This window comes from Callithrix jacchus, chromosome 17, assembly GCF_049354715.1.
Source record: "Callithrix jacchus isolate 240 chromosome 17, calJac240_pri, whole genome shotgun sequence".
Lineage (NCBI taxonomy): Eukaryota > Metazoa > Chordata > Mammalia > Primates > Cebidae > Callithrix > Callithrix jacchus.
This window is the reverse complement of record NC_133518.1, coordinates 79,875,972-79,891,174: the sequence shown is the minus strand read 5'-3', so window position 1 is coordinate 79,891,174 and position 15,203 is coordinate 79,875,972. Positions and strand designations below refer to the sequence as shown.

The window sequence follows — 15,203 nt, the reverse complement described above, 5'->3', positions numbered from 1 at the left end:
AGTAGATATATTTGTAAACAAATTTAAATGTTTAAAAGAATTTAATAATGTTACTTACTAGTTGTGTGAGTATATATTTCAATTTACGTACTACATGAAAAAGAGGAATGAACACTAACAAGGAGCGATAAACAATACAAACGATGCAGTGATGAGTCTGCCCGTTCTCAGACCTCACAGACCTTGCCACATCCCACCTTGCCCCGCGCCTCACAGGTGACCAGCATGAGCATGCAGGGGCCCTGATGTGGCTGAACAAAACGACTTCCAGTTCCTGCTCGCCCCCCAGTGCTCCTCCTTCCTGCCGGCACGCACAGCCCTTGGAGGTCCCAATTCCCCTCTGGAACCTGCTCCCAGTCTCCAGAGCTTTCCTCCTGTTGGTCAGGGCACCTGTATGCCAGGGCAGCCAAGAAGGCCATAGTGGAAGAGAAGAAGACCCGGAAGAGGCTTCCGAACCTTCTGTCCTTGAGGGGGCCATGGGGCTCACGCGAAAGACAGCCTTGAAAGCAGGCCTTCCTTCCACCTGCTTCAGAAAGTAACTGAACAGGGTGCTGCTTTCTGCAGAGTTCTCTTTCTGATCTTTGTTTTTTAAAACGCTGCCGCTGCCAGTCACAGCACCCACGGCAGAAGGCAGGCTGCTAATGAACAGCTTGCTGTCATTACCCCTCGTTTCAGGCACAGGAGAAGCGGGCACCAACCCACCTCCAGGGGAAGGTGGGGGAACAAAGCCGGGCCTGTACAGAACACATCCAAAAGCAGGGAGAGGGCTTTGGCAGAGCACTCAGGAGCCACCACACATCCTGGCCTCCATGCCGTTCTCGTCACCACCAACCTCACCTCTGAGAAGCACAGACGGAAGAAAGAGCTCGGGTGCGTGGGGACAGCAGTACGCAGCCTGCACAGTTCTGAGCTGCCTCCTCCCAGCCTGGGAGGCTGAATGGGAAATCTCACTCCCGTGTCCAGCAGGTCACACAGCAGGTGCCACAGGCCTCAAAACACAAGTAAACCAGAAGCTCGAATGGCCCCTTTTCCACTCTCGCCAAGTCAGCTGCACCACAGTAGCCTGAGCCCATCACGGGGGCGGAATGTTAGTGAGCTGTCATGTCAGTTTCCCACCTGAGTCCGTTCCAGCTTTGTCTTAGATACGCTCACAAATACGAAATATGAAATAACATGAAAAAGAAAAACTGTCAATCTGTACAGAATTGCTTGCCAGGCATTTTTCTTCTTAAAAAGAAAGAAAAAAAAAAAAAAAACACTCGACATTGGAATCTGGTTTGATGAGAAAGAACTGAAAGCTGACAGGCGGGGGACAAAGTGTGCCCAGGGACCATGAGGGTGGCTCTGCTGACCAGTGCGAGTACCTGGCTGCCGTGCCCACCAGGCACTGTGCAAGGCTCCTGGTGCTGTCCTGCACCCTGGCATGGGGCTGCCTTCAATTACCTCCCTGAGATAGGCACCCTCAATTCCACTCAGTACCTGGCGCCAGGCCCACCCCTGGGTGGAGCCATCGTGACTGCACATGGCTAACCTGGAGGAAACGACTGTGGTGTCTCTGCTTCTACGTTCGATCTCGCAGGCGTCTGTGTCAGCTAACAGCGGTGAAAAGTGGGCCCACGGAAGAGTCTGCTTATCGGAGCAGTGAGTAAGAGAAACAGAGAGAAGGCACAACTCCAGGGCTCACTTTGGTTCTGGCCTGTAAAAACAAAAAGGCCCAGAGCTTGGGGATGGCAGAAAAGACATACCCAGAGTACTTGGACATTTACACAAGAGAAATTCTTGGTAATGACTTATAAATACATTATAATGTATAGGTCTTGCCATTAGCTTTGTTAGCAAATGATAATGAAAAGTTCCTGGCAATTAGATTCCCTTTCCAATTCAGCACAACCTCCACTACACCCCAACAATTTATCCTTCCTTCCTTCATTCAACCCTGCCTCCCACACACACGTCTAGGTGACAACAGACTCCTCAATGTTCCAAGAGGCACCCCCCAAACACACACACACACACACACGCACACGCACATACACACGCACACACACACAGACACACACACGCACACACAGACACACACACACAGAGACACACACACGCACAGACACACACTCACACATGCACAGACACACACACGCACACACAGACTCACACACACACACACACGCACACACACACAGACACACGCACACACACACACAGACACACACACAGACACACACACGCACACACGCACACACACAGCTTTCTTTTAGGTCACCACCTCATAAAATAATACAATTACTGACCGCTCTCCCCTTCAGAAGGTCAGCACTATGTGCTATTTATTCATTTAATTTGTATAGGCTCACTGCATTCTGCATGTCAGCACTTTTTATTTTTTAAATAGAGATGGAACCTCATCATGCTGCCCAGGCTGGTCTCGAACTCCCCCTGCCTTAGCCTCCTGGAGTGCTGGGATTATAGGTGCGAGCCACCACATCTGGCCAGTGTCTCTATTTTTGTTTCACTTGGATTTTAATTAAAATGAAGGCAATCTTTGGAAGGTGGCAACAGATAGAATGATCCTGTTGTTCTATGTGTGGGTTTTAAATCTTGTTTTGCTTTTACAAAAAAAGATAAGAAACGATAGAGCTTATTTTTTTTATTTAAAAACGTGTCTCTGCATTTTTACTTATTTAAGAAGAATTTATTAGGCACCTGTTCAACATGAGGCCCTGGGATAAGGATCAAGCAGACATGGACTCTGCTCCATTTTCATTTGCTCTATGAAGGTGAAAATTATTTTCCACAATTTGTCACCTTTTAGAATTTAAGCCTAGTACATATCTAAATCTTAACAAGAAAAGTCCTTGATAATTTAAAACATGCTAGAGAGTTAACTGCATATTTCTGTAGTGTTCTGGGAATACTTATAAGATATTCCCTAGATTATTAACGGAAAGCAATTTAATAGCGCTTGCATTTGAAAAAGAAAGCAACACTACAATTTTTATAAAACAAAAATTAAAAGTCTCCATTCTCTTAATTCCTATTTTGCAACATAGAAAAACTCTAAGAGATGGCCATAAAACAATTTTAAAACCTTCGTCATGGGATACCATTAACTAGAGAGTGAACAACTCTCAAAGAAACACTCAGAGAACCATAACATATTTACTGCTGATTAATTCCCAGATAAGAAACCGAGTCTCAATGCAGTGACAAGTGACTTGCCCAAGGTCGCATATTTAATCGGTGAATGATTAAGAAACGGGCTCTAACACAGGACTGAGAGTCTGCAGCCACTTTCTCTCCTCTCAGAGCCACTTGGAAGAAGAAACCCTTCATTCTAAAGCGACATTACCCAACCCACACAGGGATCAGGTGTATCTCTCAATTCTAGCGAAACTTCACAAATGACATGCATTACCGCTGTCCCCCACAAAACTGCCCTGCTACAGTTTGAGAAACGGGTCTCTTGATAACACTTTGAATTTAAGGGAAACGACTTGTATTTCCTGAAACGATGTGCCGCATTCACACCAACCTTAGTCTTCGCCTTCCTGGCCATTAGCCAGCGCTATTTTCTAAACATTCGCTAAGAAAGAGGTAAGACATCCCTCCTCAGGCATCTAATAAAAATATCTCTAGGATGCGTTTAGGCTTCCTGAAGACCAGATTCAGTGTTTTCAGGCAAATTGCTGGTAAGTACTATCTGGCCTGACATCCGGAAGTAAAAGGGTTTTCGCCCACGTGTTATTTGGGGAAGAAGTAGAAGCAGCGTGGATTCCTAATCGTAGATGAATGGTCAAATATAATTGACAGAATATTAAGTAACAGTGAAAATTGTGTTTTTTAAGAGATTTAATGCCAGGGGAAATTGGTCAACATATAATATTTATTTTAAAAGTATTATGTCCTTAAATATGTAAATGTTGCAGAATAAAACCAAAAAAAAAATCTAGAAAAATCTCACAAAAAGAGAATAGCGATTGCCATGTTAGTCATCTTTTTGTTTTTATTTTCAAAATCACCTAAAATCAGCATACTTTTGTGATAGAAAGAAATATTATTTTGGCCGGGAGCAGTGGCTCACGCCTGTAATCCCAGCACTTTGGGAGGTGGAGGGGGGTGGATTACGCGAGGTCAGGAGTTTGAGACCAGCCTGGACAACAGGGTGAAACCCTGTCTTTACTAAAAATACAAAAATTAGCCTGGTATGGTGGCAGGGGCCTGTAATGCCAGCTACTCGGGAGACTGAGGCAGGAAAATCGCTCGAACCCGGGAGGTGGAGGTTGCAGTGAGAAAAGATCATGCAATGGCACTCCAGCGTGGGCGACAGAGCCAGCCTCCATCTCAAAACAAAAGAAAATAAATATTTTATTTATTTTTCTCTCTTATTGAAACAGTCTCACTCAACTACCCAGGCTGAAATGCAGTGGCACAATCATAGCTCACTACAGCCTTGAACTCCTGGGCTCAAGACCTGCCCACCTCAGGCTCCCGAGCAGCTAGGACTACAGGCATGCACCACCTGGCTAATTTAAAAAAATGCAGTTTTTTGTAGTCACGGGGGTTTCCCTATGCCACCCAGGTTGGTCTCAAACTCCTTGTTTCAAGCAATCCTCCTGCCTCCGGCCTCCCAAAGCATCGGGATGATAAGTGTGAGCCACAAAAATATTATTTTTAAAACCTAGCTTATTTTAAGGATCATTTGTGCTCATTACAAGGGCAGGCACAAAGAGCTGAAGAACAGGGTCAGCGCCACAGGTCCCTACACATGCCTCCTTCTTCACTCTGGAAATCAGAAACGGGCCCTGGCTCTCCGCCATGTCATCACCAACGAAGCCACAGAACCTTCCTCAAACCCACAAAAAAGGAAACCAAAGTACAGAGAGGTTCCGTGACTTCTTTATGCCAAAAAAAACCAGGTCCCAGAACCAGGACTGAGGTGCAAGGGAGTGGAGAGCAGGGGAAGGTGTCTCTGAGAACGGACAGGGTCACTGGTGAGGGCCCGAGGCGAGTCTGCCCTGGGCTCCTGAGGAAGCCAGGCAGGTGGCAGGAAGAGCTGGGGTGAGGATGACGAGCACACATTCGGTTTCTGTGAGATTCTGGCAACACACCAGGGCAGGTGAGAGAGAGAGAGAGACGAAGCCATCGCTGCAGAGGCAACAGGAAAAGCAAAGGTGTGGGCAAGAGGGGACCCCACGCCAGAGAGGGGACCCCACGCCACAGAGGGGACCCCACACCAGAGAGGGACACCATGCCAGAGAGGGGACCCAACGCCAGAGAGGGGACCCCACCCCACAGAGGGACCCCATGAGAGGGGACCCCACACCACAGAGGGGACCCCATGCCAGAGGACTGAGCATCCGCAAAGAAGGTGTGGGCAAGGGGGGACCCCATGCCAGAGAGGGGACCCTGCGCCAGAGAGGGACCCCACGCCAGAGAGGGGACCCCATGCCAGAGAGGGGACCCCACACCACAGAGGGGACCCTGCACCAGAGAGGGGACCCTACACCACAGAGGGGACCCCACACCACAGAGGGGACCCCACACCACAGAGGGGACCCCATGCCAGAGGACTGAGCATCCGCAAAGAAGGTGTGGGCAAGAGGGGACCCCATGCCAGAGAGGGGACCCTGCGCCAAAGAGGGACACCACACCAGAGAGGGGACCCCACGCCAGAGGACTGAGCACCCACAAAGAAGGTGTGGGCAAGATGGGACCCCACGCCAGAGGACTTGAGTGTCCACAAAGAAGGTGGGGGCAAGAGGGGACCCCAAGCCAGAGGCCTGAGCGTCCGCATCCAAGCGCACCAGAGAGAGAAAGGAGCTTGGCCAAAAACATGGACGAAACCCAGGGACGAGCAGTCAGAGGAGAGCTAGGGCACCAGGTTCGTGTGGACATCCCACTCCACGCAGACACAGGCGGAAGCAAAACTCCCTCACCTACTACCTACCTAATGTTATGCTCCTTTCACCTACCGTCCCTGCTGGGCGGGGAGCGCCCCGGGGCAGAGGTCGTGTTAGTTTTGTTCTGCCTTCTGTACAGAGGGTAAAGCCTCCCACTGGGAATACTCTGGATGACGCTTTTCATGTTTTCTTGTTTTTGTTTTCTTCCTCTCTCTCTCTTTTTTTGTAGAGAAGGGGTCTCGTTTTGTGGCCAAGGCGGGTCTCAAAGGCCTGTCTTCAAGCAATCCTCCCACCTCGGCCTCCCCACGTGCTAGGGTTACAGGCGTGAGCTACTGTGCCAAGACTTCATGTTCAATCATCACCGTGGTACCCCTCCATCAAGAGAGCTCAGAAGACAACATCTTAGCTAGGGGTCAACGAGGAGCACCTAGAAATACAGAGACGGCAGCAGCACGTCCTCCTTCTGGACAGAAGGGGGAACAAACTAACACGATCTCTGCCCTCAGGGCACTCCCTGAACAGCAGAGAACAGTAGGTGAAACAAGCATAGCATGCAGGTAGGCAGGTAAGGGCCGGTTCTGACGTTACAAACACCACCTGGCATGAAACACAAGGCAGAAGCAGAGAAGTTTTCCTAGCTAATCCCTGCTTCTCCAATTCCTCTGACAAGCCTGCTCTTGCCATGGCCTCCAGAAGCCATCCAGGCATGGGGCTCCTGCCTACAATTCCACAGCTTTGGGAGGGAAAGGCAGGAGGACTGCTTGAGGCCGGGAGTTCGAGGCTGCAGTGAGCTATAACTACACCACTGCAATCCAGCCTGGTGACACAGCAAGACTGTCGCTAAGAAAATAAAAAAGGCCAGGCGCTTAGCTCACACCTGTAATCCCAGCACTTTGGGAGGCCAAGGCAGGTGGATCACTTGAGGCCAGGAGTGTGAGACGGCTGAGGCAACATGACAAACCCTGTCTCTACAAAAAATTTTAAAACTAGCTGGGCATGGTAGTGTGCAACCGTAGTCCCAGCTACTTGAAGGACCACTTGAAGCCAAGAGGTGGAGGCTGCAGTGAGCCACAACTGCCATCACTGCACTCCAGCCTGGGCAAGAGCAAGATTAAGGTAAGGTAAAAGGGACAAGGTAAGGTAAGGAAAAAGGGAAGGGACGGAAGAAGGAAAGGAGGGAGGGAGGGAGGCAGGAAAGGAAAGGAGGGAGGGAGGGAGGCAGGAAAGAAAAGGAGGGAGGGAGGGAGGGTGGGCAGGCCGGCCCACAGCCTGCTGATACTGCCAGCCAGCTGATCACTGTCTCGTGTGCCCAGGCATCTGGGCTCTTGTGAATTGAGCATTTTCCCCAAAGGAAAAATGGTCATGTGTGCGTGTTCCCAATCTGTTTGTTCATGCCTGTTTTGCTTATCAATGTAATTACATAATTCTGTTTATTATTTCATGGATAGTATTAAAAGCGGTTTAAAATTTCTTTTTCTTTTTAGTCCATTTACATTGCTATAAAAAAGTGTTATTGCTAGGTAAACTAACTTCAATATCTTAAAAAACAATTAAGAATTAAAAGGCCAATTAATTTAGATAAAACAATTATAATATATTTGAAAAATCATTTAAACGAAAAGAAGATATGTCCGACCACAAACCCAGTTCTACGTCCTGCAGTGCTCACAGAGGTAAAGCGTTTAGCACCAGCCTGGCAAGCAGGTGTGAGTCATTCTCACATACTGGTTATCATTACATAAGCAAATAAGGGGGGGGTCAGAGCCATGAAGGCAGGACAGCGGGGGACAGCACAGCTGGGGTGGTCAGCACACTTCTGCTGAGAACCAAAGAACAGAGAAGCAGCTGGGCACAGCAGCGGGCACCTGTAGTCCCAGCCTACCCAGGAGAATGTGTCTGCGACATATCTGAAGGAAGAATTAACAGGGCCGGTGGACGGCCAGGAGGATATGGAAATGGGGTAAACCATATTGCATTTATTAAGACAAACGCGTGTGGATGGGGGAACAACCCACTTTCCGCAGTGGATGAGTTGATAACCTCGGTCTGTGGGTATATGAGTCTGGGGGAGGAAGAAAGAGAAGGTCGGGGTGGGCATACATTTGGCAGTCACCAGCATGTGGCTGGTATTACAGCCTTGGGAGAGAGGATGCAGACAGCAGTGGGCTGGGCACACCAGTCACCTGAGGGCCAATCACGATGACTGTGTGTGAGGGTGCATCCTGGAAGCGTATATAGTCAGCCCTCTGTATCCACCGTGGATCAAAAATATTCAGAGGAAAAGAATATATATAAAATAAAAATACAAAATTTTAGGCTGGGCATGGCAGCTCACTCCTTCAATCCCAGCACTTTGTGAGGCTGAGGCGGGAGGATTGCTTGAACCCAGGAGTTCGAGACCAGCCTGGGGAACATGGTGAAAACCCTGTCTCTACAAAAAAATACAGAAGTTTGCCAGGCATAGTGGAGAATGCCTGTAGTCCCAAATACGGGGGGCTCAGGTGGGAGGATGGCTTGAGCCTGGGAGGTTGAGAATGCAGAGAGCCAAGATGGCCACCCCATCCCGGATGACAGAAGACAACTCTGTCTCAAAACAAACACATAAAACCCAAAAGCCAAAAAACACAGCATTTACAATACAGTTAACCTAGACTGAAAGTCTACAGAAAGATGTGCACGGGTTAAACGCAGACACTACGCCATCTCATAGCAGGAACTTCAGCATCCGTGGATTTGGGTATCTGCAGGGGATTGGTTCCATGGCTGGCTTTTTCTTTTTCTTTTTTTGAGACAGAGTCTTGCTCTGTTGCCCAGGCTGGAGCGCAATGGCACAATCTCGGCTCACTGTAACCTCTGCCTCCCAAGTTTAAGCGATTCTCCTGCTTCAGCCTCCCGAGGACCTAGGATTACAGGTGCATGCCACCATGCCCAGCTACCTTTGGTATTTTTAGTAGAGATGGGATTTCACCATTTGGTCAGGCTGGTCTCGAACTCCTGATCTCAGGTGGTCTGCTCGCCTAGGCCTCCCAGCGTGCTGGGATTACAGGCGTGAGCCACTGTGCTAGGTTGGACCATCTATTTTAAAGCACTAGGTGCATCAGGGTTGAGAGCCATTGATTTGGAAGCTCGGAGGAAGAGGAAAAGAAAGAACTGGTGAAAGACGCGGGAAAGACTTCAACAGAGACAAGATGGAACTCTGGGGCAAGTGAGGTACTGGGTTTCTCTCAGTCAATGCTGCTTAACTGCTCCCAGAAGGGAGGGGCGCTGTGGGCCCCTCAAGGCCAAGCAGGATGAGGGGACACAGGAGCCTCCAGGCACAGTGGCGGGGGGCGGGCAGAGGGATTCCAGTTGAACCCCATGCAAGATACTCTGGGTCCTCAGGCCTTATTTATTTCTTTTTCTTTTTGAAATGGAGTTTCACTCTTGTTGCCCAGGCTGGAGTGCAACCGTGCCATCTCAGTTCACCTCAACCTCGGCCTCCCAGGTTCAAGCGATTCTCCTGTCTCAGCCTCCCAGGTAGCTGGGATTATAGGCATCCGCCACCATGCCAGGCTAATTCTGTATTTTTAGTAGAGATGGGGTTTCTCCCTGTTGGTTAGGCTGGTATCAAACTCCCGACCTCAGGTGATCCGCCCACCTCAGCCTCCCAAAGTGCTGGAATTACAGGTGTAAGCCACTGTGCCTGGCCATCATGCCTTATCTTGAGCAAATTTCCAATCTCCTGGGGTGAGGCCTGTATGAGTAAAACACATGAGGTTTGTTGTGCACACCCATAAAACCAACTGTATAAACACTTGCTACGGCTGTGGTTGTGTGGACACACGCGAATGAGGAAAGGTGGAAATGGGGGTACAATAGTATCACTGTAGGTTCCACTCTATGGACACACTCTAGAGTGCTCGGGGGAGGAGTGGGGAGATGCACACGCAATTCCCGGCCCCACATACCCCAGCCACGCAAGGCTTAGCAAGTCAGGACGCTGCGCCTCAGGGACCCCATGTGAACAATGATGGCCGGACTAGATCGAAGGTCTTTGTGGTTGTTGTTGAATTTTAAATTCAATATTTTGAAGTTAAAATGGCAAGGGGAGCTGGTTTAACATGTAGGTTCCCAGACCCCACTCCCTCCTCCCACATCAGCAAGGTAAGCAAAGCAGGGCAGGATGGCGCCCAAGGATGGAGCCGCCTGCACTGGTCCAACCCAGTGCAAAGTCCTTGGGTTAGGTCATGGCAAAAATAAATAGTCCAGGAGATGATTTTACCTTCTTAGTCAGAAAGCCTGAGCTGGAATGCAAACAAGTCTTCAAAGGATTAGAGGTGAATACCAGCCGCTCGGTAAATACTGTTGGCTAATTCATTTGTTTCTAAACAAATGGGAGTTTCTCAAAACACCGCTCCATTGTTTCCTTTACAGTAAAGCAAAGGATGGGTATTTCAAGAAACTCATTTGTTTCATAACCTTCCCTTCTTAGGAAAAAGACTGCCCCAGGTAAACTCTGAGGGAGGGTGGTCAGCAGATCATACGCAGGTGAGATACGGATTTTATTTTTTTCTCAATCAATGCTGCTTAACCACAAAGTTACATACAGCAGCTTCTGGAAGAAGGAACCAGAGTCCCACAGCCACCGGACTGCCAGTGCAGCAACTTTCATGGCGGGTGTCTGCTGCCTGGTATGTGACTGCGGAAGTGTGGCGCACACAATGTCATTCCCACCAGGGATTAGGGAAGTGTATCCTACAGGCCACAGGATGGAGGTGAAAGTCACAGGGAAGAAGGAAACCTCATCTTCAAGTTAAGCTGTATCAAGCTAAGTGTCACTTGGGACAATGCCCTGAGCCATGAAAACACTATGAATTTTGAATATGTTAGACACATATTTTATAAAAACAATCTACTGACAGATGTTAAAACTAAGGTTTTGATGGGTTTTTGGTTTTTTTTTTTATATTTCACCAGATGAGTTTTATTCTTAAACAAGAAGTCTTCTTGTCCCCTCTGTAGCTACTCTGACAAACTAGGTCTGAATCTGAGCCCCTCACCTTGTTCGGTCTGTGACTTTTTCCCAACTGCCCTGAGCCTCGCCATCCTCATCTGCAGAATGGGGACAGCAAGAGTATTAGATTCAGGCCACTCTGAGGATTACCCAGCACACTGCAAATACTGTGTATTGACTGTGCCTTCGCCCAAATGTCCCATGGTTGTGGGTATATTTGTTTTGTGGGTCATTTGAATTTTCTGTGTTTCTCAGACTCAGGAGTTAGAAATCCACCTGACTGGGAGAAGTGCTAAAACTTCTCTGAAAAGGTCATTCTACCACCTGGTAAAGGTAGATGCCCAAAGCTTTGTCTCCTCTTCTTAGGAAGCCAAGTGAGGGCCACCTTTAAAAGGTGAAGCCACGTGTCTCTGCTCAGGGGATGGCGTGCTGGAAGCATCCGTGTCTGCTCTGATCTGATGTGCGCGGCAATGCGTAGCTGGGCCTCTTCTCCAGGATGCCTCACGGAGGGGAGCGCATCAGAACCCGGCGCTCCTTATCCCCGTGCCCACCCACAACCGAGAACCTCTGCCCTCATGGATGGAGGTGCCTTGTCTTCTCACACGTCTCAAAGCTGACTCAGCACGCTGGGAGTCACAGCATCTCCCGGGTTACACACGTGTGAACAAACACACGGAACCCAAAAAGGGCACCAGGCGCACAGCAGGACTCTGACCTGTGCCTCTGGCGACCCTCCGCCAGTTTGGCAAGGCTCACAGACCCTTCTTCAGACAAAAATTGAATACGTAACATAAAATACACAGGACTGCAAAGGAAAACAATGGCAACTAAAACTTGAAAAACTCTGGGATGTGAATGACAGCAAAAGAGTCTGTGACATCTGGTGAGTGCTTCTTCATTAAGAATAAAGAAATAAAAGATCTAAGTCAATAAAACAAGACTCATTCCATGACTCCGCATGCCACAGCACTGAGCCTTCCACACTTCCATTTCACTTATAAAAAACAGCCCTGGCTGGGCGCGGTGGCTCAAGCCTGTAATCCCAGCACTTTGGGAGGCCAAGGTGGGTGGATCACGAGGTCAAGAGATCGAGACCGTCCTGGCCAACATGGTGAAACCCCGTCTCTACTAAAAATACAAAAAATTAGCTGGGCATGGCGGCGCCTGCCTGTAATCCCAGCTACTCGGGAGGCTGAGGCAAGAGAATTGCCTGAACCCAGGAGGCGGAGGTTGCAGTGAGCGGAGATCGAGATCGCGACATTGCACTCCAGCCTGGGTAACAAGAGGGAAACTCCATCTCAAAAAAAAAAAAAAAAAACAGTCCTACCCAACAGTAACATGAAAAGAAAGATCAATCAGCACATTTAGCAACAAGTAATTTCATGGCAGTGATGCGAAAATATCTGTGATATCTACTGGTGACAATGTCACAGGTCCTGCTAACACCACTGTGCCTGTGTGTGTCTACGTTCATAATTAAAGGAAATGCTGCGTTTCAGTTAGAAGCTAATAAAAACTAAAAGTAATTTTTCCCCTTTACTAATTCATGGAAGCCCTAAATTCTCCCTACAGACACTAAGGCGTCTCAGCCTGAGAGCTCTGCTCTACAGGGTCCTGTATTTAGGAGTTAACACCTGATCATTCAGTTAACAGATGCTTAGGGAATAATCCTCTAGCAGCAGGAACCACAGAAGACACAGCAGTAAGGGACGGCTTGATGCAAGCACGCTCTAAGAACTCTCGGACTCTCCGCTCAATGTTTATTTTGGTTTTTCCAGTTTTATTATAAGTTGTGTTATCTAATGCCTAACTCACCAGGATTTCTTCTTTTTTCTTAACTGTATAAACTAAAAACAAAGCAAGCAAACAAAAAAAGACACTCTCTCTGTTGAGGTCTGCTGTCAAACCGATTTTAGAAGCTGTGGCTCAGCGTCATGGAGTAAACACTGAGCCTTTCCCACATCTATTTTCCCCATAATGAAGCCATCCCTACCCAGCTGTAGGTATTTCACGGAATGAAATGAGACACTTTGTGTAAAAGTTCTCTGAAAATTGCGTGGTGTTGTCCACGGATGGTCTTCCACTTACAATGGAAATGCCAGTGATGAATTAAAGTGTGAATGGTGCTGAGTGCCGTGGCTCACGCTTGTAATCCCAGCACTTTGGAAGGCTGAAGCAGGAGGATTGTTTGAGGCCTAGAGTTTGAGTCCAGCCTGGGCAACATAGGGAGACCCCGTTTCTCAAAGAAAAAAAAAAAAAAAAAAAAGAACAATGAGCTGGGCATGGTGGTGCATACATGAAGTCCTAGCTCCCTTGAGCCCAGGAAGTCGAAGCTGCGATAAGCTGCATGTGCACCACCGCACCCCAGCCTGGGAGAGAGCAAAACCCTGTCTCAAAAAGAAAGTGTGTGGGTGGGAACCAGGAGCCTCCTGCGGCAGAAACAGCCATGACAGGTACTGCAGACTCACAGGAGCGTTTCCTCAGGGAAACCTCAGACACTGAGAGATCTCCCAGAAAATAATTCTGTTACAAACTCCACTCTTCTCCTGTGAGTTCTTTTGCAGACTTCAACAATCTGAAAAAAGTCAATACCAAACCTACCAAGGAGGTTTGCTTCAACTTTAACATGAGTACAAGTCGAACACGCTTCATATCTACCCGTGAGGTTATTCTATTCTTATCCCTATCGAAGCTGATTATCTGCTGTGCTCACAAGGACTCTGTAGGGTTTATGAGTCAATGTAAGCAACATTTTTTTCTTATTAATATCTAATAAAGAAAACCTGAAAACATCCCTAGACGTCCCCTGGAGAAACTTGTAGTACCAACTTGCTTATTATAAATGATCTCACTAATTCAATAAAATTGGAGTGATCAGCCTGTATTAGAAAAAATGATTACAGGAAATCTTTAGAGATTCGATGTAAGCTGGTTTTGAACCAAGTTATCTCCAGGTAGGAGGATTGCTGTACTTTTTTTTAAGTGACACAGTGATACACAGATATGTAAATTATTGGCTGCCATAAATTTTTAAAGAGTGAAATTACCTCTAAAAAATAAATATCAGAAACATAAAGTATTAATTGTTTAAATTATCCTTTTTTCCGAGTCTGCAACATCAAGTTGCACAGGCTGGCAATCACGACCACACTGAAAACCCTCACTGAGTGCACTGCTCACCCTGCCAGGTATCAGCTCTGCAGCCCATCAGCACGCCGGGCCTCTCCGAATAACCGCTTAGTGAGCTTTCACACAAGAGTTATCAGCCTTGGTACACACGTCTTGCTATGCCACATAAATCAGCAGCCTGGATGTTCCCAATATCTTTGGTTTTAAATTTAGACAAACTCCTTTCCAGTGAGTTTCTAAGGACTTGTGGTACTTTTCGTAAGAAACAGGAATAGGAATATTTTCAAATTCTTCTGTACAGTCAAAAAAAAAAAAAAAAAAAAGTTGGCTCCCGCCTGTAATCAGCAGTTTGGGAGGCCAACGTGGGTGGAGCACTTAAGGTCAGGAGTTGAAGTCCAGCCCGGCCAACATGGTGAAACCCCCTCTTTACTAAAAATGCAAAAAATTAGCCAGGCAAGGTGGTACGTGCCTGTACCCCCAGCTACTTGGGAGGCTGAGGCAGGAGAATCGCTTGAACCCAGGAGGCAAAGGTTGCAGTGAGCTGAGATCACGTGGTTGCACTCCAGCCTGGGTGAGAGAGCGAGACTCCATCTCAAAAAATAAGTAAATAAAAAGTTGGATCAAATGACAATCTTACTTGGTCCCCACTCCTCTAAAATGTCTATGCAGAACATTTAAAACTGGGAGCTTCGATGTGGGTAACCCCTACAGCTGCATTTCTTTGACCACCTTTCCAGAGGTGGCAAGGCACAGCACAGGGTGGGCAGAGCAAGAACTTGTTTGGGGCCACGCCTAAGAAGGACTGGTCCTGATGCTGCTGTCGCAGCACACGTGGACACTACTTACGGAAGTATTTTAGCGTCTCTTCAATTTGCTCGGTCGTGAGGTCAATGTTGGCATCGGGAGAAATGAGAGGTGTATGAAGCCAGTCGTCGTGGTCATAACCGTAGATGGTGTCGGCTCTTAACTTGTAATGGGGCAGCTGCTCCTCCAGGAGGCTGACGATCTCGACTTCTGGAAGGTCGGTGCTGTTGCACACATCTGAGGACAAGACCACGAGAGATGAGCGCCGGGCGGGGCCGCAGCCCCGCTGCTGCCAGTGAACTAAACCCCCGCCCTGCAGCTGGCACCTGCGGAGACTCATCTACAGCACAAAGAAGCCAGGCAAGGCTAGATCAGGAGTC

General features: G+C 48.1%; 1 protein-coding gene across 17 annotated transcripts in view; it reads right to left on the bottom strand.

Moving 5' to 3' along the window:
- Positions 1-15,203, bottom strand: part of TRAK1 (trafficking kinesin protein 1) — a 167,197-nt gene that overhangs the window by 87,476 nt on the left and 64,518 nt on the right. For all 17 annotated transcript variants that reach the window (XM_078354752.1, XM_078354751.1, XM_078354747.1 and 14 more), the window contains one exon: positions 14,866-15,060. Coding sequence is in view for 10 of the 17 variants with exons in the window: in XM_078354747.1 (XP_078210873.1) it covers positions 14,866-15,060 (195 nt within the window). In the remaining 7 variants the exon portion in view is untranslated. The remainder of the gene's footprint in view (positions 1-14,865; positions 15,061-15,203) is intronic.